Source organism: Galeopterus variegatus, unplaced genomic scaffold (genome assembly GCF_000696425.1).
Source record: "Galeopterus variegatus unplaced genomic scaffold, G_variegatus-3.0.2 Scaffold1135, whole genome shotgun sequence".
Classification (NCBI taxonomy): domain Eukaryota; kingdom Metazoa; phylum Chordata; class Mammalia; order Dermoptera; family Cynocephalidae; genus Galeopterus; species Galeopterus variegatus.
Window position 1 is genome coordinate 193539 of NW_007727246.1, and position 26472 is coordinate 220010.

General features: G+C 40.7%; 1 protein-coding gene across 1 annotated transcript in view; it reads left to right on the forward strand.

The window, feature by feature from the left end:
• The window catches only part of CUL1 (cullin 1), a 62412-nt gene extending 41408 nt beyond the window's left edge, over positions 1-21004 (forward strand). The window contains exons 9-21 of the mRNA XM_008575097.1: positions 5273-5380; positions 5460-5566; positions 7799-7847; positions 8219-8350; positions 9541-9658; positions 10844-10920; positions 11401-11532; positions 13662-13754; positions 17671-17718; positions 18036-18118; positions 18591-18696; positions 19266-19379; positions 20462-21004. Coding sequence (XP_008573319.1) covers positions 5273-5380; positions 5460-5566; positions 7799-7847; positions 8219-8350; positions 9541-9658; positions 10844-10920; positions 11401-11532; positions 13662-13754; positions 17671-17718; positions 18036-18118; positions 18591-18696; positions 19266-19379; positions 20462-20542 — 1248 coding nt within the window. The 3' untranslated portion in view covers positions 20543-21004. The remainder of the gene's footprint in view (positions 1-5272; positions 5381-5459; positions 5567-7798; positions 7848-8218; positions 8351-9540; positions 9659-10843; positions 10921-11400; positions 11533-13661; positions 13755-17670; positions 17719-18035; positions 18119-18590; positions 18697-19265; positions 19380-20461) is intronic.
• Positions 21005-26472: the final 5468 nt, after the last annotated feature.

Below are 26472 nucleotides of genomic sequence, written 5' to 3' on the forward strand. Positions count from 1 at the left end.
GGTCATGAAGATCTGATACGACCAGAGGTAAAGGGAAAGCGTTTAAATTTGGAATTCTTGACACCAAGTGTATTACAGGAGTGTCAACAGTGATTTCAATTTCATCTGCAGCATTTGTTGGCCCTTTAAGTAACACCAACCATCATCATGCAGCTAGTTGCTTTGGTACATTAAAAAATATTAAGAACTTAGCAAAGAGTCACACGGTGGCCATTCAGTTCCCTTTGAAATGACTACATGAAGGTATGGCCTCTGCTTTCCAGATACACCATTAAGACCTTACTAAGTGGCTGGGGCCCATCCTCCTCCTGTATTTTAACACAGATTATTTTTCTAAGAATGTATACTATATTGCCTACTATTAAACACATTTGTTATGGGTTGGCCATCTTTTCAAGCACACAAGGTATTTCAATTTTTTGACTTCCAAAGAGTTTTTTTTTTGTGTGTGTGTGTGTGTGTGTGTGAGAGAGAGAGAGAGAGAGAGAGAGAGAGAGAGAGAGAGAGAGAGAGACTGGCAGTATAGGGATTCCAAAGAGTTTTAATGCCCTATCAAATGAGCTAATTTAGCGTGCTGCTCCAGTCTCTTTTCAGTCCAGCAATCATGCGTGGGGTAATTTGCCTATTAAAAAACAATTTCTCCTATTTTTTTGTTCAGCTCCAAATCAGTTTTCAATCTCATCCTTGAATATTTCTTTGTTCCAGAGTCCTCCAGGTGCCCCAATGCAGGGTGCTAATTTACCCTCTGGCACATCTGTTAAGTATGAATGCCCTTTATCAGGAGGGTCTCTAAAGGGTGGACAGAACTCTTCTAAACAAATTGGAAAATTGGAATCTTGAAAGACGGTGGCTTTCACTGAGCACTTCAGTACCACTCAGCCTGGAAGCTCCCTGTGTACCCTGAAGGGCCCTGATTGAGACCCACATTCCCAGGGTGGTGACTGCCCTGGGTGTCAGGGCGGTTACGAGCAACAGCACACACTGGAAGGACTCTTCTCAGTCACACTTCACTGAGGAGGACTGCCAGGTTTTATGTAGGAGAAAACGGGAGATACCATGAGAGAAATTCTCCTTGAGCCAATTTTTCAGGAATAGCCTTTAATTTTTAAACTGGTTTTAACTGTGAAAAAACTGTGGATGGTAAGAGAAGAAAATTATCCAGTCAGTGATAAAATTAGCTAGGGAACCTTACATTTGGAGTCTAAACTGCCCTGGTTTAATAAGAAGAGATGTGATACACATACACAAAACCTTAAAGAGTGGGAAGAGGGTAGATAAGAAAATCCTAGACTGTTACAGCTGTAGGCTCTCCCTTAAAGCTAGCTGATGGGTTTATAGGGATCAGTTTTACTATTCTTTCTCATCTTGAGTGTGTTTGAAATTTTCCATATTAAAACATTTTTTGGAAAAGAAATTACAGGTTTAGAGTAAATGGATATTGGAAAGGGGAAGGAGTTTTAGCACAAAGGGAAACACAGTTTTTATGCAGTAAGTGAACCTGACAAATTTAATTACACAAAGAACTGATACATGCCGAAAATATAAATTGGTTCAGATAGCATACAGCTAAATCTGTGAGTAATAGACCCATAACTTCAGGAAAACAGGGACAGTTTGGATTTATTTTGTCTTGCCATGGGATGAAGAGAATAACTATTTTCTCTAACAGAAAAAATACACAGTTGTCATTTTTGAATCTAGGATAACCGGACTGTCACTTTTATATCCAGGATACACCTCCCTTTCTTTCATCTATAGGGAAGACTTTAATCATTTCACAAGGAAGCCCATGATGGAGCATTTCCCTACCCAAATCTGGCTTTATACTCACATCAAACTAAATTCTAGTTTAAATGTTGTTATATATTTTTAAGTCCCGAAGTGACCCCTGATTGGTTCAAGGCCAATTAGAGACCCTACCCATGAACTTCTGTCTGTCTGTTGTCACTGACATAAGCAGACCTACTCCTCATCTCCCTACACACTACTCTTCTGAACTAATTTAATTATTCCTTTACGATGCAGCATTCTCTCTGATGAATGTTACTCAGTCTCTTTAAAGAAGTCACAGTTTTTTCCAGGAAGTCTAATTTAGTTCTGCTTTCAGAATTTAACTTTTTTTTTTTTAACCTCTGATCACTCAGCCCCTAATTCTAGCCAGCTTAGAGCCTGAGCATTTGCAGGGTTATTCAGGTAAGTCCTGAAGACAAGGACTTCAGCCTTGCCCGGCGTTGAAGGAAAATGTAGACGTCAGACTGAATTAGGGGACAGCTGGGGGGCACAGTGAGGACCAGGGCCAGCACAAAGCCCTGCAGTTATGGGTCTCAGGTCAGGGATTGGCAGAGAGTTTATCGGAGTCCAAGGTCAAGTTAAAGATTTATTAATCATGGCCTGAGACTCAGAACCGTGATCACAAGATAAATATAAATGGTTGAAGCAAAAAGTAGCAGGTAGATATTAAGAAAATGCAAGACTATTGCTAAATGATTTTTGACACCTCACATTTATCTCCCTCCTACCTTTTTTTTTTTTTTTTTGCCTATTAGTTAACATCAAAATTAATTTTATTCCCTGAACACACACAGACTAGCAGTGAAGGGGGCTATTATGTTTCAGAATTTCCATGTGGGAATTTCTTCAAAAGTTTTTGTTTTTCCAGATCCTTGATCTGAGAAAAATTGGTCCAAAAAAATCAAAACAGGGAAAAGGATTATAATTCTGAAACATAATAGCCAGCATACTTAAAGACATTACTACTTTAATGGAATCCATTGATGACAAATCAAAACAAGAACAGGGGATGCCGATGTGGGAGTTGAAGGTTAAGGTGGGCTTTTCTGGGAACCAGGATGTGAGTTGCGACGCTGCAGACTGATGCTCAGTCTTCCTGGCGGGTGATGCCTTGTCATAGGTACGGCTTAGGGCCCCTCTGCTGCTAAGGCTGAGCCATTCATGCAAATAAAACATTAGTATGTTTATATACATAATATATAAATCCTGTGAATGGAGTTCAAAAAAATGGCAGGTTTTAGAAGCAAAATAAGTCTTTAAATTGGTAGTTTTGGCGTGCAATTCTTTGTAGTGTTAACCTTAAGAGATATGAATGTTACTGCCTGATAATGACCACTGGCATTTTCAGCGTTTGGGTGCTCACCATAGACTAGAGTTCTTTTTAAATACTGTACAAAAGAATTGCAAAGAGAAGAATTCTGAATGTTGTGGGACAACTTGACATGAGATCAGAAAGCAATCTAAAATGTAAATCAGCAGAAGCAATATGGATTTTGGTGGCAAAACGAAAATTAGGTCAAGCAGAAAATATTGTTTAAAAAAAAGAAAAAAGCTTCTAAGAGGTGAGACGTGTGCCCAGATAGAAGATGCTTTTGGATGCACTGTTAAGAATAAGGCCATCTAAACTGCACTCGCAGCATAGCCAGCGCATCAGTTGCAGAACCTGGAGGTCAAGAATACAACCAGCCAGGCAGAATGAAAGAAGTTTTCTACATCTGAAAGTTTTCGTGAAACAAAAAGCAAGATTATCTGACAAAGCCATTAGTGCTCTGTGTGTTTTAACATTTTAAGATGAATGATTTAAAAATATTAAATATATGTGGTATTTATTATCTTTCAGTATTTTTTTTTCCTTTTTGTCTTTTTTCGTGACTGGTAATGGGATCGCAACCCTTGGTGTCGCGCCCGTACCATGACCGGCAATGGGATCGCAACCCTCGGTGTCGCGCCCGCACCGTGCTCAACCAGTGAGCGGACCAGTCTCTATATGGGATCCGAACCCTCGGCGGGAGCACCGCCACACTCCCAAGTGCCGCACTCTCCCGAGTGCGCCACCGGGCCGGCCCTATCTTTCAGTATTTTAAGTGATTTTTATTTGACAATTATTTTGCATTAAGTTCCCTTCTCATGTTTTCTCTTAAATGTTTATATCACATAGACACCATATCTATATCCTATTGAAATTATCTCATCAGAATATGCTTGTTCATAATAATGAGCCTTGCATTTATATATATTTATATTTACTGAAAACCTTGAACCTGTTAGTATAAGCCTGTTACAGAAAAATTATCCACTCTTACTGGTTACTCGTTATTATTTAAAAATAAGTAAAATGCTATTTAAAAATGCAGAATAATTAGAATTTGGGGAATTCTGGTCTGTCATTCCTGAATCCTGCAGATTGGTATATGAGGAACTTGGAAACATCACATTCTGGCATTGTGCTTGGGAGGGGCTGGCAGGCCACCTCCTGTATGACCAGCCTCTCCCTGCTCCCATGTGTCTGTCCCCAGCCTGCCACCTGCCTGGCTCGGCCTCTCAGCTTCCCTCGCCGGGTGTCTTTCTGACTTGGTTTGGGAGCCTTTTTCCTCTTGACAGCTGGGGAGCAGATGGCAAACTCGGGAGTCAGCTGCCTGGGGCTGCCACTTGCCCTTGGCGAGATGGGTAACTGCGACTTAGCTGCTTCATCTGTAAAACGGGGATAAGAACAGGACCGCCCTCACCTCACCGTGTGCTTGTGGTAGTGTCTGGCACACCAGGGGTCCTCAGCATCGGCCGCAGTGTGACTTTATTATTGCTCAGCTCTGTCCCTCGGCCTCCTGTCGTTACGGTCTTCCTTTTCATTGTTATGTGCACCTCCCCTGAGGAAGATCTTCCCGTTTCATTTCCAGGGTGTTGTTTGTTTGGAAATTCTCTGTCATCAGGTCCCCCAGTACCCTACCCGTCTTCCCAGCCCTGTGATTGGCACTGGCCTTGCCCACCTCAGTTCCCCTGCGTGTCCACATGAGCCTTCTGGTCTCACCGCCCCCGTGTAGACCCACGTGCTTCCCTTGCCGCTCCTGACCTGAGCCCTGCACTGTGTCTCTATAGTGCCAGCTGCTGGCAGATCCCACTGGCCGACTGCTTTCTCCAGCCAGTACAAAGTCCAGAATTTGAATTTTTAGCAACAAAAGATAGGCCAGGCAAAGCTGTCACTTTGAAAATTTGTTTTTATGATCCCTTTGAGTTTTCACTGTTTTTAATGCAGGCTTAAAATCAGTATTTAATTTTGAGTGTGGAGAATATACTTTCTTTTATTATGTGTATAAACAAAAAATGTCCTGTGTGTTTCATGATGGAACCAGGAATTTCTTGATCTTATTTGTTAACTTCTTTGAAGAAATATCTCAATCTTTTAGAATATTTTATAGTAGCACATTAATATACAATTTAATCCCCAATAACCAACTTTTGTTTCTGTTTTTTGTCCATACTTAAGGATCCCAAAATGTATGTACAGACAGTGCTGGATGTTCATAAAAAATACAATGCCCTGGTAATGTCAGCATTCAACAATGATGCTGGCTTTGTGGCTGCACTCGATAAGGTAGGTAGTTACTATTGTTAGTTTTCCATAGTATATATAGATAGGACATTTTTCTCTAACAGTATTTTGTATAACACAGGCTTGTGGTCGCTTCATAAACAACAATGCAGTTACCAAAATGGCTCAGTCATCCAGTAAATCCCCTGAGTTGCTGGCTCGATACTGTGACTCCTTGTTGAAGAAAAGGTATTACATGACTTGGTGTTTTTTCTTAATAAGCCTATTTAAAAATCTCAGCATTCATATAAGGAATTAAAATTAACATTACATTTTATATACATTAAATTGTCATTTTTGTACCTTTCCAGAAAATACTTTAAACATAATATATTATCTTTCCAATTGAAAATCTGCATTAGGGCCAGTCCATGGCTCACTTGGGAGAGTGTGGTGCTGATAACACCAAGGCCACGGGTTCGGATCCCCTTACTGGTCATCTTTAAAAAAAAAAAAAAAAAAAAAAAAAAAACTGCATTAGCTCTCCCAGCTGTTTCTAAAACAGAACACTTTCCATGCACTGCAGCGCTTTGTTATTCTATGTACTTTTAAAATTGATTTTCATTTGATGAGTTTTATTGCTATCTCATTTTCTTTACTTTTTAGTCATCTTATTTCTCAACTGATATTTTCCTAATCAATTTACATGTATTAAGAGCTGGAGGCAACGTATTCTAATACGGTTCCTGCCTCTGTGTTGTGTCTTTTGAAGTTCTCACTGATTTCTTGTTATGTGTTTGTTCTGGTTTTCCTCAGCTTCTTCAAGTTTCTTTCAGTTCAGAAATGTTCAAGGTTAATTTTATTATTCTAAATTTTGTATCAGCAAATGTTTAAAGATTTTAATGAAAGGAGATAGTCTCCTTCTGGCTTTCTGTTGCAATAGTTTTCCACACCCTTTAATTATACTGGTTTTGATATTAATAAATTGTATTTTAAATAACACTCAAAGGCTAGCATAACCCTATTACAAAACCCCAAAAACCTAAACGTACTGGAATGAAAAGACTACAAACAAGTCTCAAGAATAGAGTCACAGAAATCTTAAGTAAAATGTTAGCAAACCAAATTTATCAGTGAACCAAAGAATAATACTTCAAAACATAGTATGAAGGTGCTTCAAAATGTTCATAGAAAAATAGAATTAAAAGAGAATACAAATCTTTCCCTGAACTTTTTAAAAGTAACTTCTGTAGCTTTCTAGGAATGTAAGGTTGGCTTAACAGTGGCAAATCTAATGCAACTTACTATATTAAGAGAACTGTGTGAAAAACTAAGTAGTCTTCTGGGTAGGTGGTGGGAAAACAATTAATATAGAGGTTAGTAGCTATCTCTTTTAATTTTGTCAAAAAGCCATTTGCCCAAGGCCAGTGAGAAATTGAGTATTTTTTTTTATTACAATGCTGTTCTAATGTGTAATTGAAAAATTCTAGTCAGACCCCCTAACGTATTTTTCCCAGGTATGAAAAGGGACTTTAAATTGGAATGCCTCATATTACTTAATTTCATTTTTTATGCTGTATAAAATGATTAATTTAAATATGGAGATATTTTATCAGGTCTTCAGTTTGTTTAGCAGAACACTTAGTGTTCTTTTATTCATTGTCTTTTCACAAATGGCCCTCATGAAGCCTGTTGATGTTGCAGTTGAAGGCTACTAATGCAGACAGGATGGATGGAGTCTAGTGGGCACTAAGTTAAACTGCTCTGGGGAGAGAGAAGCAGCCCTGACCTAGTAATGGAAAGAATAAGGTTGGATTTTCCAAGCCACCTATTCTTAAATCAGAAATACCTCTTCAGAGCTTGTTGGATGGCTGGTTCATTTTATATGAATTAGGACTTTCATAGAAAACCTTTAAAATTTTTGTTTACTTTAAATCACTTTTGAATTAATGTTTATAGATGAGTGAATCAGTTTTAAAGGGCAATCATCTGTTTTGCGGTCATCCTGCCAGTGAAGACAACACTTTAATAGTAGATTAAACCCTTCTGTTATCCTTAATTAATTAGGCCCTTAAAAGGAAACTGTGTGCCTTTTTATTTTTCAAAGTTAAATTACAAGCAGACTATAGAAAGTAATTGGAAAAGTGAAGCTCATTTACATATATTTAAATGGATTATCTTAAAGGAAAACTTCATTCAGAATGTTTTTGGAAACTTTTTATAAACATCTTCTGTTGATTTTCATCTTGGACATTCTAAATGATTATGTCACAATCTATTTCTCCATGATGGGTTATAGTCTGAGACTGCCAGGTTGCCGTCGGTAAGAAAATTTACCCCTCCTGCCCACGTACTAACCTGAAGAGAACTGATCATTTGAAAGTTCAGGGCCGCATGTTGATATGGTCATTTGGGTAAGTGGTGCTTGTTTAAATGTTCGCTGATTTGTTCTAAAACATGGTGTCTTTTTAAAAATTTCAGTTCTAAGAACCCAGAAGAGGCAGAACTGGAAGACACACTCAATCAGGTGGTAAGGTGCTTCATAATCACATCCGTTTTCAAAAGCTATTTATTTCACAAGTTGTTTGTACGGTTATTTATAAAGGCCGTCTGAAATGAGAAAAGTAATAATCATTGATTTTATTTTGAATCTATGGTTTTACTCCCTACATTGAGTCATTAATATTAGCATTTGTACTTTCCTCCTTAGTACTAAATCTAATCCAACTTAATATGGTTTAAGGGATTTACTTGAAAGACTCTGGTGCAGAGATTTTTGCCATCAGAAACATTGGGATATAGGCCCAGGCAAACCAAGCACACATCTTGGCTGCTGTCATGTGGCTGGTGACAGTCAACCTGTGAGTGTGCTCTGTTAAGTGTGCTCTCGGGATTTGCCAGATGGTCGTCTTCAAGTACATAGAGGACAAAGACGTGTTTCAGAAGTTCTATGCGAAGATGCTGGCCAAGAGACTGGTACATCAGAACAGTGCGAGTGATGATGCCGAGGCAAGCATGATCTCCAAGTTGAAGGTGAATTTCATCTTTTCCTGAACACTTGCAATTTCTAAATCATTATTAAAATAGCTGTTAGTTTCTCCAGTTCATCAGGTAGGCAAAGGAGTTTGTATTGTGTGACCTCTGCCACCCCACTGCTGAAAACCTGCCCCCTCTATAGTGGCGAATCCAGATCTGCTCTTGTCAGGCCTCCAAGGCTTTCTCGAGCCCTTTCCTATCTGTGGGGCCTGGCTGGGCTCTGATCACTGACATGCATCCTCCTGCCTCCCATGTATTCACATTGGTCTCAGACCTTGTTCACATTTGATGGATTTGAGTTGATAGGATGCTTTGTTCTGCTCTGGGTTTGGTTAACTGTCTACAACTCTGTACCTGCAGGACAGGAGGCATTCGTGTTACTTTGCTGTCAAGTAGTTCTTTATTCTGCACTCATCCCTGTGTGTGTTGGTGCTTGTCAGCCTGGCAAGTGCCATTATATGTCTTAGAGTATATTTGACTTTTACTTGAAATTATAGTTATGTGCATGTCTTAGTCTGCTCAGGCTGCCGTAACAAAATTATATAGACTAAGTGGCTTAAACAACAGAAATTGATTCTCACAGTTCTGGAGGCTGGGAAATCCCAGCTCAAGGTGCTGGCTGGTTCAGTTCCCAGTGAGGGCTCTTTTCCTGGCTTGCAGACAGTCGCCTTCTTGCTGTGTCCTCACGTGGCAGAGAGAGAGAGTGGAGCTCTCTTGTATCTCCTCTTATAAGGACACTAATCCCATTAGAGACCGAACCTCATTACCTCATCTAAACCTAATTATCTCCCAAAGGTTCCATCTCCAAATAATGTCACGTTAGAGGTTCCAGCTTCAACATACAAATTTTGGAAGGAGACAGTTCAGTTTATAGTAGTGGGATAAAAGACATAGACAAATTATTTCGTCTTTTTATTCTACCATGGTGATAGAATACAAATACTCTTAGATACTAAGATAACTCTTAGATAGTAGTTATTATGTGTATGGAGACTTAACTGCTCAACTTACAGTTGTGTATTTTTGATAGTGTATTAATTTTAATCAGTGCATATTTATACCATGATAAATGTTTATATTTTCATACAGTTAAGTATATATCATGTACTGTGATTTCTCTAAGATTCCCTTGTATACATTTATATTTCTATACAAATTAATAAGACAGTTATCTGGGTTCATTTCAGCAAGCTTGTGGTTTTGAGTATACCTCTAAACTTCAGCGGATGTTTCAAGACATTGGTGTAAGCAAAGATTTAAACGAGCAGTTCAAAAAGCACCTAACAAATTCAGAACCACTAGACTGTAAGTATTTGTGTTTATAAGCTTCTTTTTCAGGCAATGTTCTTTGTAGCAAATGAGAGAAATGGCAAAATACTAAGTAGGGATGGTAGGATTCTTTGTCAGAAATTCGAAGACTAAGAAGCAAGAAGCTCCTCCCAAATGTCCTACCCTCCTCCTGGCTCTCATGTGATGTTAGGAGATGATGGCTACTGAGGTGTTGTCAGCCTTGGCTGGGGCAAGGTCACCAGATGACCATGCTGAGCAAAAGCCAGTTAGTTGGTCAGGGGCAGGGAGGCCAAGCAGCTGACACACCCAGTCCCTGAGCCCTGGCCTCCGCTTGCCGGCTTGTTCACCTGCACAGGCCAGGGGCTCACGGGCTTGCTTTATTTTGTTTTGTTTTAACCTGAGTTTGGATCCATTCTCGCATTTTTTAAATTATGAGAAATTCACTTGGCCTATATAGATAACAGGCAAACTGTTGACTTTGTGGCTTCCGATTTGAATTAGGGATTAGTTCAGGCTAGGTGCAGGCAGTTAATTTCCCCAGGAGAGGCAGCTGAGTTCCTGTTTAAGGTCTCACCGGAATAGGAGCATGACAGATTTATGCTTACATTGTCATATGATAATTTTTGTCTTTTTAAATAAAAAATGGGGAATTTTATTTTTCCGAAATCAAAAGTACTATTCCATTGTTAAACTTGACACTTTTGCCAGTGGACTTTTCAGCTGTCTGTTAAGATGAAGTTGTTATAATGTATAGATTGTGTGTGTGTGTGTGTCCTTTTACAGTTGTGACACACAACCATAATACAGGTAGTCGTTTACTTCCGGGTTGTTAGTTTCCTTGGCTCTGGGGCTGGAACGCTGTGCCTGGTAAACACAGTGTGGCTTGAGAGGACTGAAGTTATTCATGCCAGAAACTATGAACAGATGAAGCAGAACAGGCATGGGATGTCATAACTCTGAATTAGAAGTAAAATGAAAAGGTGTCATTCTTTGGAGAGAAAGAATTTCTGGCTGTTCCACCTCTGATTAATTTTAATTGAATAAAATGGGCCAAAATTATATATTTACATTCAAGCAGGACTTTTCATTTAATGTGTTTTCCTTTAATAAAAAGCAATCTACATTTATCTGAAATGAAGGAATTTTTCAGTTTTTAAGACTAATTAAATGTTTTCCCGAATTTTCTTCCCCCTCCTCCAGTGGATTTCAGTATTCAAGTTTTGAGTTCCGGATCATGGCCCTTTCAGCAGTCTTGTACATTTGCCTTGCCGTCAGAGGTAAGGACAGGTTGTCTTCTGTTCCCTAAGTGCTGAGCAGAGAGGGGAAAGGGCAGCCTTCGCCAGTCCCGTGGAGGGGTGTGTGCAGAAGGCCTTCCTGCTGGTCAGCCGTGTCACCTTAAGCAGGGCAGCACTCGTGGCAGAGTTACGTGGAATGTGAGAGGACTAGATATCTAATGGTTGGCTCTCTGTCCCAACTCAACAGAACACGTTTATTTACTCTTGTAAAGTAGAGCCTAATTAGTTCTGTAATGACCATCTTGATGATACCTACTGGTATTGAAGTTGAAACCTTTTTTGATTGTACCTTCCAGTGCTTAAAGTGCCTTACTAGAGAGTCAGATACCTAGCATTTGTATTTAACTTTAATATAATCACTGATCCTGTATTATAGACTTGGAGCAGTGTGCTTTACGTAGAAATGCTGACCATAGACTATGATGAGATGTGTATTCCATGTAATGCTGTCCTTTCATACAGTTGGAACGTAGCTATCAGCGATTCACAGCTTTCTATGCTAGTCGTCACAGTGGTAGGAAATTGACGTGGTTGTATCAGCTGTCTAAAGGAGAGTTGGTAACAAACTGCTTCAAAAACAGATATACTTTGCAGGTAAGATCACTTTTTTATTTTGAAATTTTTTGTTAACTGTAAATGAAGATATGACAAATGTATAAATCAGAATCAGGTGACTCATGCAGCAGAATCTAGAGTTAAGCTTCTGGCAAACTAGTATAGCATTAAAGCAGGGGTCGTAAGAGTCTAGTGGGCTGAGTTCTCTGTCTTTCTGGCTGAGGGGCAAGTTACTTAATGACTGTAAGCCTCAGTTTTCTCCTCCATTAAATGGGGGTGTCAGTGCTTATACTTTGGAAGTAGTGTGAAAATTAAATAAATAATGTATGTGTTTAATAAATGTTTGGCACAACTCCTGCCTGATCCATTAAATGTTCAGGTGGTAGCCTAAAAAGCTGGGGTTTCACATATTTAATTATGATAATAGCTCTTCTCCTTTGACAAAGCAGTTTCACATTAACAACAACTCTACGTGCATACAGTAATACTGTGTGCTAAATAATAATGACTGTGTAACTAATAGTGTTTACATTTTTTAGATGAGGAAACAGGCTCAGGTCAATTTGTGTGACTTTCTCTGGATTCTAGCTTATATGTAGCTAAGCCAAAATTTCAGTTAAGGGCTTTTCTCTTTTAAAAAAAAAAAAAAAGTCCAGGTTCTTTCTACTTCAGCTTTTCTTCAGGGTGGGCCGTACAAGTAAATTCTTGTTTTAATCTCTGAGAAGGTTTCACTGGTGAGCTTGTAAAAACAATTGCAAGTCTGTTTTTAAATGTTAAATTTCAGGGTGGGTTATGCAGACTCAAGCTGCTCATTAATTTAATAGTTAAAATGCATAATACTGTTATGCTGGGTCCAGAGGTCTTTATCAAATTTAATTTGTATTACTATACAATTGAAATTTTGTTTTATTTCCAAGTGTACATAAAAGAAAAGAATTCATGTGTTCATACTCTAGAACTTGACATTTCAGTGCCCTGTTTTTGACTACACAGAGGTTTAGCCCAGGGTGTGTCTTCAATAAAAATCAGTAATGTGCGAGCACGATATGAAAGATCAGTAACGTGCAGTTTCCCTTCCCTGTGTGTGTTTTTATTTAAAGCACGGACAAATAAGATTCCTTTCCTTGTGTTTTTCTTTGATTGTTTAAAAATTCTTAACATCAGTTGTATTGAGATCATTGACAATACAGTAAAAGGCACACAACAAAGTATAGTTTGATTTATGGCAAATGTAACCACTGTCAAAATAAAGAACACTTCTTTGAGATTTGTTTTGTTTTATTTTGGTTTTGGTTGTTGCTATTAGAAAGATTATAGAGTTGCTTGTTTTTAAAGGCATCCTGCTCACCATCTTGGGAATAATATCTCAGAAGCCTGTTAGCAACTTGTTCTTGCCTCCTCCCTCTGGGTCATTTTTCTGATTGGCATCCTTAGGGCCGCCAGAAGTACTGCTGTCTAAGGGGTGCCCTAACGCATGCAGACAGCGTTTGCTTCTCTTTCCATCGATCAAGGTCTTGCCTAGGCAGCAGTGACGGTCATGGTTCATTATGTGGTGCCATGGGTCACGTAAGATAGGAGGGAAGCTCAGTGAGCGTTCATTCCTCGCACCCACATCAAGAAGTAAGAACCAGCACGTGCTGCCTGGTGAACAGTCTATTAAAAGACGCCTTCGGGCAGTTGTGGTTTGCTTTAAACCATTTCATACGTTACTTACTCATTACTTTTTTCATGCTTGCATAGTAAAGTACTAAGGATAAAAAAAACCAATTTAACATGCAGGTTGTTTTATGTCAATAAAGTACCAAAAGTTAATTTTCCTTAGCGTGAGTGCAAAAACAAATTTGAAGATTGATGTTTAATATGTCTATATATACTAGGTGTGTGAGTTTCTCTATATAGTGCATGTTTACATAGACAGTACATTTTAGGAGAAAATCTAAAGTCATTTAAATGTTTGAAAAAGTGGGAAATGACTTAGTTTTTGGAAAATATTGCAAGTGGCATCGCAATACTTTGTATACCCTTTTAAATCGATCTGCTTTATTTTTGGCATCTATTTGAAGAATTTGTTTCATTTATAAGTTCTTCAAACTTAGGCTGTACTTTTTTGGAGTTTTTTCCGTGCATTTAAATTTTTCTTCTCTTTCTTTTCTATGGGGGCTGCAAAGGCATCTACATTCCAGATGGCAATCCTGCTCCAGTACAACACAGAAGATGCCTACACCGTGCAGCAGTTGACTGACAGCACACAAATTAAAATGGTATTCTTGTGTTTCACAGTCTCTTTACTGTATCGAGTTGCTGTTTCCTTGTTCTTGTGGCTATTACAGGATAACTGTGGGGCTGGGATATGGGTGTCTTTGATTTGAAACAGATATTTACTTGATGAATATGAATATGCTCTTACTTCAGGAATGTTTTTTCTTTTTCTTTAATATACTGGCCCTGACTTGAAACTCACCAGATTTTAATACATATTACAAAAAGTTTAATTTTTAAACTCAGTGTGACGCACACACACTCCCTTCCCTCCATGACATGCTTTCTCTCATTCATTTGACCGATTCTTAACTTTTTTCCCAGGTAACCTTTTCTTACTAAGCTTAAATTTTCACTTAATTTTAGTATTATTCTTCTTATTAGTCATATTTCATTTTGAAATATACTTCATATAACTTAAAATTTTACATAAACTTCAGCATTTTATTTTTCATTTATTTATTTTTTCCTTTTTGTCTTTTTTACTGACGGGTAACGGGATCGCAACCCTCGGTGTTGCGCCCGCACCGCGCTCAGCCAGTGAGCGGGAACCGGTCTCCACATGGGATCCGAACCCTCGGTGGGAGCGCCGCCAGGCTCCCAAGCGGCACACTCTCCAGTGCACCACTGGGCCGGCCCCAGCATTTTAAAATGTATAATGCAGTGGTGGTTAGAACATTCACAGGCTTATACAGCTACCGCCTCTATCCAATTCCAGAACACCATCACCCCACAGAGAAACCCGTCCCCTTTAGCACGAACTACCCTTTAACCCCAAACCCCAGCCCCTGACAACCATTAACTTCCTTTTCATCTCTATGGATTTGCCTGCTCTAGACGTTTCATATAGATAGAATCACATAATACGTGCCTGCCTTCTTTCCCTTAGTGTGCTGTCGTTGAGGGCTGTTCATGTCGTAGCACGCGTTAGTACTTTACTCATTTTATGGTTAAAGAATAAATGAGTGGATGGATGGACCACATTTTGTTTGTTCATTTAGCAGTTGATAGACATTTGGGTTTTCACCTTTGGTTATCATTAGTAATATTGCTATGACCACGTTTTCAGTTCTCTTGTATATATACCTAGGTGTGGAATTGCTGAGTCACATGATAACCTTACACCTAACTGCCAAGCTGTTCTGCAGTGGCTGCACCATTTCATGTCCTCCATATCCTCACCAACATTTGTTACCTTTTTTTTTTTTTTTTTTTTAAATTATAGCCGTTCTAGTGGGTATGAAGTAGTATCTCATTTTGATTTGCATTTACCTAATAGCTAATGATGTTTAGAATCTTTTCATGTTCTTAGGGGCCATTTGTATGTCTTTGGAGAAATGTCTGTTTAAATCCTTTGCCCATTTTTAAATTGAGTTATCTTTTTGTTGTTGTAAGAATTCTGTACATGTTCTGTATACTAGACCCTTATCAGATATGAATTGTAAATATTTTCTCCCATTCTATTGGTTGTCTTTTAACTTTCATCATTAAATACACACATTTTTAATTTTGATGAAGACCACATTATTTATTTTTCTTTTTGTTGCTAATGATTTTGGTGTCATATCTAAAGAATCATTGCCTACTCTAAAGTCAAAGACTGTCCTTTCCCTATTGATTGTTGCTGGCAACCTTGGCAGAAGTCAGCTGGCCATAGGCATGTGGGCTTATTTCTGGATTCTCAGTTCTTTTCCGATAATCTCTATGTCTCTTCTTGAGCCACTACCACAGTGTCTTGATTACCGTTTTCTAGTACATTTTGAAATTGAGACCTTTAACTTTGTTCTTCATTTTCAAGATTATAATTGGCTATTCTGGGTCCCATACATTGCCATATGAATTTTGGGATAAACTTGTCCATTTCTGCAAAAAGGGCAGTTGAGATTTTGATAGGGATTGTTCTGAATTTGTAAATTGCTGTGGGGAGTATTGTTATCTCAACAATATTGTCTTCCAATCCATGGACACTGGATGTCTTGTCATTTATGTAGGTTGTCTTTAATTTTTTTCAGCTGTGTTTCATAGTTTTCAGTATACAAGTCTTATACCTTTTTGGTTAAATTTATTTCTAAATATTTTGATGCTGTTGCAAATGGAATATTTTTTAAATTTCACTTTCTGATTGCTCATTGCTAGTGTATAGAAATACAGCTGATTATTGTATATTGATGTGTATTCTGTAACCTTACAAAATTCATTTTTTAGATCTAATAGTTTTTTTTGGTGGGGGGGGTCGTTAGAGTTTTTAGAAATACAATCATGTCATCTGCAAATACAGATAATTTTACTTAATTTTCCTGTTTGGATTCTTTTTTTGTGCCTGATTCCTCTGGCTAGAACCTCTGGTACAGTGTTGAATGGAAGTTGGTGAGAACAGGCATCCTTGTCTTGTTGCTGCTCTTAGGGAGAAAGCTTTCAGTCTTACGCTGTTACGTATGACGTTAGCTGTGGGTTCTTCCTAAATGCCCTTTATCAGATTGAAGGGGTCCATTTTATTCCTAGCTTGAGTGTTTTTTAATCATGAAAGGGTGATGGACTTTGTAAAAATGCCTTTTCTGCTCTATTGAGATAACTATGTACTTTTTGTGTGTTAATAATGGTGCATTACATGGATTTTCCTATGTTGAACTATCCTTGCATTTTGGGATAGATCCCACTTGGTCATGGTATGTGGTACTTTTTATATGCTGCTTGGTTTGGTTTGCTGTTAATTTCTTGAGGAGTTTTGCTTTTATATTCATGAGGGATACGGGTCTGTTGTTTTCTTGTGATGTTAGTATGGTTTGGGTGTCATTAATACCGACCCCATAGAATGTGAGTTAGAAAAGTCATTTATTTTGTTAACTGTTCTTCAAGTTGGTCCCAAATGTCTTCCAATTCTAATAACAAAATGAGCTTGCTGCTTTGAACGTAGGAGTCTTTCTCCTTCCTGCTTCCCTGCGTCAGAATGAGGAGAGTAAAGTTTGGTTAGATGCTTGGGCTGCCCTAGATGGGTGCGCTGCACTCCAGGGCCTGCTGGGCAAGGCTGACAGGGGCATCTCTCTGAGCTTTGCTCAGCTTTCTGTCATGACTTGCCGCTGGTCTCCGGACTGATTTTGAGCATTAGAACTCCCTTGTGGGGCTGCAGCTCCTGCCCCGCCCTACCTGCGATACATGCTGCCCAGTCAGAGTTGGTGCATGTAGTGACCCTCCCTGCATCCTGCCCTGCCATAGCTGGCAGCGTTCCACTCGCACCTGTGGGCTTCTAGGCCCATTACTAGCCTAGAGGCCTCCCACTCTGATGGTTTTAACCTTGTACCCTTGGCTTGGACCACAGTAGGTCCTCGTTACAACAAGGGCAGGACCTTTCTATTTGTCCCCACAAGAGTCCAGTGACTGTGTAGGGGCCCAGTGGGCTGATGGTACTCTCAGGCTTCATGTGAAGCTGCAGAACAGCTGAGAGGTGATCCGTCCACATGCCGTTCGCGGCCACACAAGGGGTTTGAGTTGCCGAAGGCAAGTCGGCAGCGAAGCTGCCTGCCACCAAGCCCATCATGTGTGTGGGCAGAACATGATTTGCAGCCCTGCTGAAGCATCTAGTGTTTCTTTTACAATGACCAGTGTCCCAGGTGGGCCAGCAGGCATTTAAGAAGTGCACGAGTTCTTCTGGCTTAATCGAAGTATGGCAGAATTACCCATTTCTGTTATTGGGTGGTCAAGGTCAGGATGAGTAGTAGTAGTGAATTGAGAGAACCTCTAAGAAGCACCATCTTTCTGTTTCCTCTGGGCATATTCTCCTTTTTGGTGGGTGCATTTTCTTTTTGGGGATTGATTATTGTTTTTCTATGGCAAAATGAACTGTGGGGTTGCTCATGGTTATTATTGCAAAGAAAAATGCATTTTCCCTTTAACTTATTATCTTTTTCTCTTTAATTGCAGGACATTTTGGCACAAGTCCTACAGATTCTACTGAAGTCAAAGTTATTGGTATGTCTGTGTGCTTTTTATGTTAAGCTAGAAGAAAGCCTTTTCCTGGGGCCGGCCTGGTGGTGCACTGCTATAGTGCGCCGCTTGGGAAGCGCGGCAGCGCTCCCGCCGAGGGTTCGGATCCCACATGCAGACCGGTTCCCGCTCACTGGCTGAGCGAGGCACGGGGGCAACACCGAGGGTTGCGATCCCGTTGCCGGTCCGGTATGGGGGTGACACTGAGGGTTGCAATCCGTTGCCGGACACGGAAAAAAGACAAAAAAAAAAAAAAGAAAGCCTTTTCCTGAGAATCTGTAGTAACGGTTGTTTTCTCACAGGTCTTGGAAGACGAAAATGCAAATGTTGATGAAGTGGAGTTGAAGCCAGATACCTTAATAAAATTATATCTTGGTTATAAAAAGTAAGAAAAATTTAATAAGTAGTTGGTCCTAGACTATAGACTTATCCCCTGGCACTCCTGGTACATTTCTCGGTATTGTTACAAACCAAGGGAGACTGGGACTCGCTGTGAGGCTGGGCAGGTGGCATCAGATGGAGCCCTTTGATTCTGTCTGGCAATCCTAGGTGTTTCCCCATTTTATTTTATGTGAGAGAACTGCGGGGAGCACAGTAAGGACCTGGATTTCCTGTAATACAGCTATCTCTCTGTTAATGGCAAAGTAGGAAACTCCTCTGATAGAGCCACCCGGTGTTGGGGAGGACATTTTCTCAGGTAGCTGACAGAAGCCATGCAGCAGAGGTGGGGAGTGTGTTGCGCTCCCCACCCTCTGTCCAGGGACGCAGAGCACTTCCTACAGGTGGGAGAATAGAAAGCAGCTGCATTGTCTGCCTTTTAAAACAATAGTGATCGGTTTCCTCAATTTTCTTGGCAGTAAGAAATTAAGGGTTAACATCAATGTACCAATGAAAACCGAACAGAAGCAGGAACAAGAAACCACACACAAAAATATTGAGGAAGATCGCAAGCTCCTGATTCAGGTGACTTTATATAGAAGCCTGTATTGTGCGTGTTTCCCTCCCAGGCCAGACAGCTTACTAGAATGGGCTGGGTGCCACGGTGTGGTCATTTACTGGATGTGACTGGGAAGTGGTTGCGAGGAGGGCATGTGGCTGTGTGACAGCAGGAGATGGCACTGCCCAGAGCCAGGGCACTGTCACCTGAAGGGATCAAGTCCTATGTCACAGGGCAGTCTTCTTGCTCAGGTGTTGGAAGGCAAATCAGTGTGGCAAGTTAAAATAAAGAGAGGAGGGTGTACAGCTTTCATAGCCTCAGATTTAATTTTTTCTTATTGTTTTAATGCTTTATAGTTGAGTTAAATTATTAAAGGTGTTCATAAGACCAAGGTTTTAATCTTTGGTACGTTAGAGGTGAAACAGGTAGGTAGCGTCGGCTCCCTGCGTCCTCCTGCAGCACCCGTGTTTCCTGTTGTGCAGCTGTAACCCTGTCACAGAGGTGGAGCTCTGGCAGCTTTGTGTGGTTGTCCTTCACTGTGGTGCTACGTTGTCACACTCTGAACACACCTGTTTTTCCTTGTTTGGTTGTGTAGGCGGCCATTGTGAGGATCATGAAAATGAGGAAGGTTCTGAAACACCAGCAGTTACTTGGCGAAGTGCTCACTCAGCTCTCCTCCAGGTTCAAACCACGGGTCCCTGTGATCAAGGTACAGGAATTACATAGCAGCAGCAAAGATGTAGCAAAGGTGCCTTGATTGCTGTTCCATAAAGAAGGGAACTGGCTCATTCATTTGTAGTACAGTTTCTCCAAAAAGAAATAGACTTAATGTTAGCTTTGTATTGAAATATATATACAGAGAAGTATACAAATCCTAAGTATACAGCTTGATGATTTTCACAAATAACCTTGTGTAGTCAACACCCAGACAAGAATTAAAACATTACCAGCATCCCAGAAGCCCCCCATATACCCCACACCCCCAGCCAGTACCTGTGCTCCCGTAGAGAACCACTGTCATGACTTCTGACGCCATAAAGCAGTGCCACCTGCTTTTGGATGATAGATGAGTGGCTTATAGAGCACGTACTCTCCTGTGCCTGGTCAGCGTGGACTCAGCATTGTATTTTTGAGATTCATCTGTGTTGTAGTATCTAGGAATTGTTTATTCGTTTTTATTGCCATGTAGGTATTCTGCTGTGTGAGCACACCACATTCCATCTATCTAGTCTACTGTTGATTGGCATTTGGCTTGTTTCTAATTGGGGTTGTTTAAAATAGTAACTAAGGTCTTTCCTTTTCTGAAACCACTTGGGCAAATCATAGACAACAGAGAGCCTCAGAAAGTGGCAGTTGACAGGTGACTCCCCAACAGAGTCAGGAGGCCCTGGCATAGCTCCTGGGGTGACATTTAGCACAGCCGCCAGTTTATTAGTGGTTGTTCAGGGAGTTCTCCATGACACCCTGTTCCCTGCCGATGACATCTTCCAGTAAGGCTGAGTCCCGCCCCAGAGGCAACAGGCTTTGATAGAAAGAGAGATTCTTGCCCAAATGACTTCTATAGCCCCCGACCCCGATTCCTAGGGTGGGTGCTAGTGTTAGGGAAAAGGAAATTGAGGGACCTCCATTCAGGAAGGCAGCGTCTTAGCTAAACAGATTCACAGGTGTGTGTCTGCTCCCCACCAAGCTCTCAAGATGGGGGGAAGCCCATGGCGAGCGGCCTGTTTCTATTCTCATGATCATTTTTTTCCTTCCCCTCACCACCTCTTTCTATTTCAAAATAACGCCCAGAAATGCATTGACATTCTGATTGAGAAAGAGTATTTGGAGCGCGTGGATGGTGAGAAGGACACCTACAGTTACTTGGCTTAACCCTCCACGAGGGTCTGACTGTGGGATCCACAGCAAACAGTTGACGATGGAGAGAACGAGAACAACTCAAGTTCATAGCAACCAGCCTGCCGCCACTTGGACCTCCCTTTTAAAACTGAGACCAAGACTCCCATCAGCTGGTCTCAGATTTACATCAGAACTGCTCAGGATTGATACATTTCAAATCTGTAAATATGGACACCAACGCCATTTAACCTAATTTAAGAACAGAGGGGACTCGAACCTTCCATGCTGAGGGCTGCATGCTACTGCATTTAAATCAATACGTTGCCTACCTGATTCACAGCTGCCGCCCTGGGCAGCACTTATAATGTTGGCAGCACTTTGAGAGCAAGTCTGAATGGACCCACATGTAATCTGCTATGAAAAACCATTTGTATAGTGTGTTTCATTTTTTAATGTGTGAAAATAAAGAAAATTAAAGGATTTCTGTACAAGTTGCATTTGGTTTTTGTTTTAAGTTTTACTAATTTCTATATGTAAATAAAAGATATAATGATTGTGCAAATTTATCTTCCCAGTGTCTTCCTGTAGTCTAAAAGGACTGCATTCTTTTGGATTGAAAATTTAAGATGTTAAAATTTTCAGCCCCCTTGTAATTTTTTTTTAAACATTTATGCTTATTTCTGAGACTTCCTTCAGTGACTTGAATGTAGCATTTGAGATTCAATGACCACATTTGATTCTGTTTGACCCCTGTAAGGACTGAATAAGTCATCCTCTAGCAAGTGTACGGGAAATAGTATCTCTGTTTTTACAGGTGGGGAGACTGAGGGAAGGTGTCAGTAGAAGGTGGAGGGACTGGGAACTGAAGGTGGGCAGCCAGGCCCTGGGATCCATGGTGTCTGTCCTCTCTGCTGCCTGCGCCCGACAAGCCCGCACGGAGGAAGTGTGTTTGCAGTTGGAAGCGTTTGGGCCTTGTTACTCGTTCATTCATTCTGGTTCTAGCTAGTTAAGATTAAAACATCAGCTCCTACTCCTTCTAGCCCAGGTAAAGCTCCCTGGGTTGGGGATGGTGGCAAGTCTTCCCTCCTCCCCACCCAGGCACTGCACCGGAGACCTAGTAGAGCTTTTAGGGCTCTATTAGTCAATTGGACCATCTTCTTCAGGCTGGCAGCGTAGCTCAGTGGGTTGGAGCGTGGTGCTGAAAACACCAAGGTCCAGGGCTCCATCCCTGTACCAGCCCGCTGCCAAAAACGTTCTGCAGCGAGGATGGAGTGTTCGCCCTAGTACGTCCCCAGAAGAGGAGAGCCCAGGCCGGGGGTGGAGGGTGGGGGAATGGGGGTTTGGCCCCCCCACACAGAGTGGTCCCCAAGGGCACTCCATTGTGCCTGTCGTGCCTGTTTCATACATTGTTCTCAGTCTCACGTCTAATACTTTGCACGTCACTCCCCACTGAGCCCCTTGCAGTCATGTGGTGGCAGAAAATTTTTCCGACCAGGCTCAGCAGTGATACTTTATCTTCATTTTCTTCACAGAAGCTCAAAATTTAAAATACCTGACAGGTTTCTTAAGCGATAAATACTTAACATCATTAGCACATGACACCTGTACCCAAGTCTCAGTCAGCCAAGTGGAAGACGGCATCACTAAAGAAAGCAGCAGAAGTTATTGGGGTTTCTCAGAACAATCTGGCACTTAACAGGTAGGTTTTAAAAGATACGCAGGTTAAGCAGTAATAGTAATAAACTCAGCACTTAATGGTTTCCGCACTTTTTTTCTAGTATATCCTCTTTTTCAAACAGTCTAACAAAGACTCCCTGTATGTGGACCAGGCAAAAAGGAGGAGCGTGGCCCACGGGACTCAGCTTCCGCTCTGATCCTCGGGCACGGGCGCCACGGGGACAAGCTGAAAACTGCCCATGCATGCCTGCACTGGGAGTGATGCTCACAGCTTGCTTTTCCTCATGACAGCTCATGTTTCTGCCTCGGGGACAAATATGCTGCAGAGAAGCGCCACGGACCCTCTTTTGGAATTTGAATCCCATGAAGGCTAGGAGATGTTTTAATGAGCTTTTACTGGTATCTCTTCATTTCCTCCAGGATCGAGCATGCCTTTGAGTAAGTGCCTTGGTACCACGGAAATTTGTAACAGTAAGCAAAGGTGAACTGAAGGGTGGGGGTCATCCAGGTAGTTAGTGCCACATTTTCAAGTTCCAGGCCTGGTACCTGCTCTTCACTGTAGATAAATGTGCTGTGTTGGTGGGTGTGAAAGGAAGAGGCAGTTCTAGGTCCCTTGCTTTTATTCCCTCTATCATACCCTGTCCTCACAAAGATGGGCAGGAGCTTCCAAATGCAGGCCAAAAGAACTGTGTTCCAATGAGTCATGTTTAGGCCCAAATGTCTCTTACATGCAGATTAACTGCATTTCTCTTCTAAGAAATGGAAAAGAGTCGTTCTGGGAGGAATTTATTTTTCGGGACAGCTTAGTAAATAGTCTTCTGTACCTGCTTAGAAGTGGAGGCCCAGATGTTTAGAAACCAGGTATGCAGTCCCTACCAGGTACATACGGAGAGGGGACCCCTGAGTGTGGCATAGTTATAACCCAAGAATTCATCAGTTCAAAGAAAACTATGTTCCCCAATTCTCAATTCCTCATCTCCTCTACCATTACTATGTGTACAAAACACTTCTAAATTAACCATGATATTGCAAATGGAATTTGGCTTTTTGTTGAGTTACTATTAGCTATATTTATAAAAAAAAAAATTTTATATATTATCCAAGCCCACTAATCCTTGAGGCCCAGAATTGCCCAAATTATCACTCTTGCTGTTACCCCTTTTTGTGGCTGGGGGAACCTCTATAAAAATGTCTAGCAAGAATCCTGGGCAGTGATAATTTGGTGAACTTTACAGCAAGGTCTGCACAGCATGGCTGTTACTGGTACCAGTGCTCATTATCTTAGAATCACGATCAAAGAGGTTGGAAACAAAGTGTCATAGCAACAAAAGTTTACTTTTTTAATACCAATGATTTTAAACTGTGTCTTATAAAATCAGTATTTTGCCCTTCAGGTTGCAGAACAAAAACTTGATGTGGTCGATAATCACAGCTGGGCTTTGCACTAAGTTTAGATGAACAGGTTAAGTATGGGTACTGTGGCCTAAGGGAACCATTTCCTCTTACCTGGGGAGGAGGTCAGGCAAGGCACAACCATGACCTCAGCAGCCGGGAAGGGTACAAGATTATCCTGGCTTGGGTTCTGTTGACAAACATCATGCTTGTGTAGACTTGGACTGCTGGCCAGCCACTTGTCACTGCCTGTGTGAGAAAGTAGCCAGGGACACTAAAATACAGGAACTTAAAGATCGGCCCCAAGTAATAGATAAGGGAATAGTAGCTACAGGACCAACAGGCCCCTAGAACTTAAAATATTTTTACTGACTGAGCATGTTTAAATGCTTGCTCCTCGATGAACACTGGCACCTAATTTTCCTTTGAAAGAAATTTAGATCTTACCACACCCAGGTTAAAAAAAAAAGTTGACTTACGTTTATGTTTCAAATGAATCCTCCTGATGAAGACAACTTTTTTTTTTTAGGATTCACAGCAACTCTGCTGAGTGACTTAGCCTTTCCAATTCATGCACCTATCCCGGGGCAGACCAAATGATTTCATCATAACAGGTGAGTGGGGGCTACTCCTAATACCAGGTATCTGTATATAATCCTCATTGGAATTGTTTAAAACAAAGGAAATAAGCATTTATTTTGACTAATTCCAGTAAGAATTATTTACCAAAATATTTAGGTTCTTGATGACCTATCTAAAAACTTTAATGTACATGTTATGGACTTTTGGCAGGACTTGAATACTTTAGGCAAAGATGGAGATTAGGATTCTGAGTGGGTACAGTCAAGGCTGGAGATCAGATGAACCAGAAAATATTGAAAAATAAGGAGCAATTTTTGTAGGTGGATGATTACAGTATTATCTTATGGTACTTTTATAATCTTGACTGCAGAGGTTAGTTAGTCTGTGGGTGAGGTGCTGCCTATATTTGGATGGCAAGCCTCACGTGTTATGCACTGTATTTTTTCCCTGCAAATAAGGAAAAATCTAAAACTGACCAGATATGATTTAAAGACGACCGTTATACAGGGTATATCAAAAGGGTTTATGCTAAGTATTCTGGCCAGAAAATCGGTGTTCATGAAAGTCATTGAAGAGGGCATTTAGAGAAGTACATTTCAAATCATGCTATAAAAACCTTGCTGTGCTTTAAGAATACACCAGACAGGGCCAGCCCCATGGTGCACTCAGGAGAGTGCGGCGCTGGTAGCACCGAGGCTGTGGGTTCAGATCCTATATAGGGATGGCCACTGCGCTCACTGGCTGAGCGTGGTGCAGATGGCACCGTGCCGAGGTTTGCGATCCCCTTACCGGTCAGAGGGAAAAAAAAAAATACACCAGTCAGTGCTCAAAATTAATGCTTTCCATCAATGCAACTTTTACTTTTACTGATACATCTGAGGTTCTGGTATATTGAGTAGAAGCTCACTGGACTCAAGGCTCCAGCTCTTCACATCTGGGGATGGGCTGGCAGCTATGGCTGTAATGAGCTGTGTCAGTAGATACCGTCAGTCCCAAGTAATCTTTGGGGTATCCTGAACCGGCTCACGTAGGATAACCAACAACTATGTGTAAACAAGGCCATTAGGCTATCTAAAGGAGAAATGACCTAAACAAACAAAGTTAACAACCTCCTCAAGAGCTAAGTGGTGGCACACTTTGCCCAGATCATGCTGTGTGCCAAGGGTAATCAAGGGCAGGAATTGGAGTCTTTTTCTGCTTGATGTCAGCAACAACCTACTGAGCATATGGTAACATTGCCTGGGTGGAGAGTGGGGATAATTGGAGACCTACAGTATATCAGCATTATCATTAAAAACTGTGGAAGAGACTATAAGAGCAACACGTATGAGACAAATTAACTTTAGGATTCAAGTTACTTGTGCATTGATGTGATAGAAACCAGAGAAAATCTTGTAAATGTGGAATAGGAAAGCAAGGTAAGATAGTTTTAATTGAGTTTCATATTAATAATGTTGAAGGGAAACCTGCAGTCCCATGAGTATCACGGCTCTGTTTACAATAGCCAAGCCTTAGAACCGACCTAAATGTCCATCAACAGACAACTGGATAAGGAAATGTAGTTTGTATACACAATGGAATATTTCCCTGCCATAAAAAAGAATGAAATTCTACCATTTGCAGCAACATGGATGAACTTAAAATAAGCCAGGCACAGAAAGAGAAATACCACATATCTTCATTCATAAGTGGGAGTAAAAAAATCACAATTATTCATTGAACTCTGAAAAGGGGAGAACAGAACTGAGGCGAGAAAGGGGTTAGTGAGGAATTGGTAGAATGCTGCAAAAAGATTGCATTGTGTAAGGCTGAATATACTAATTATCGTGATTTGAGCATCTCATGTTGCACACAGGTACTGATATTCAATGCTGTACCCCACAGATATGAACAGTCAATTATGTTTCAATTTAAAAAATTAAGTTTCATATCAAATATTATCACATTATAAATAATAGATTTTATCTAACTCTGTAGAATAGGCAACTACCGAGTAACTACATACTGTGGACTGATTGATAGCTGTTGTGAGGGACAATGTTAGTAATGTGTCTCAGGAGTGTGCTGGAAAGTTATCACTGCTACTTTGAGACACACTGCACGTTGTCAGAAAGAGTACAAGGTACAAGCAATCCGTTTCCTTGATGCTTTAGAGGGTTTTTTATTTTTTACCCCTCTTCAAGAAGAAATAAAACTAGAGTTTGGGATTCCTTACCTACCTACCTACCTACAAAAGGTGAGAGGTACAACCAATTACACTGTTGTATTTCTGAAGAACTAGATCTAAACTAGTGGAATTTAGAACTTAAGAT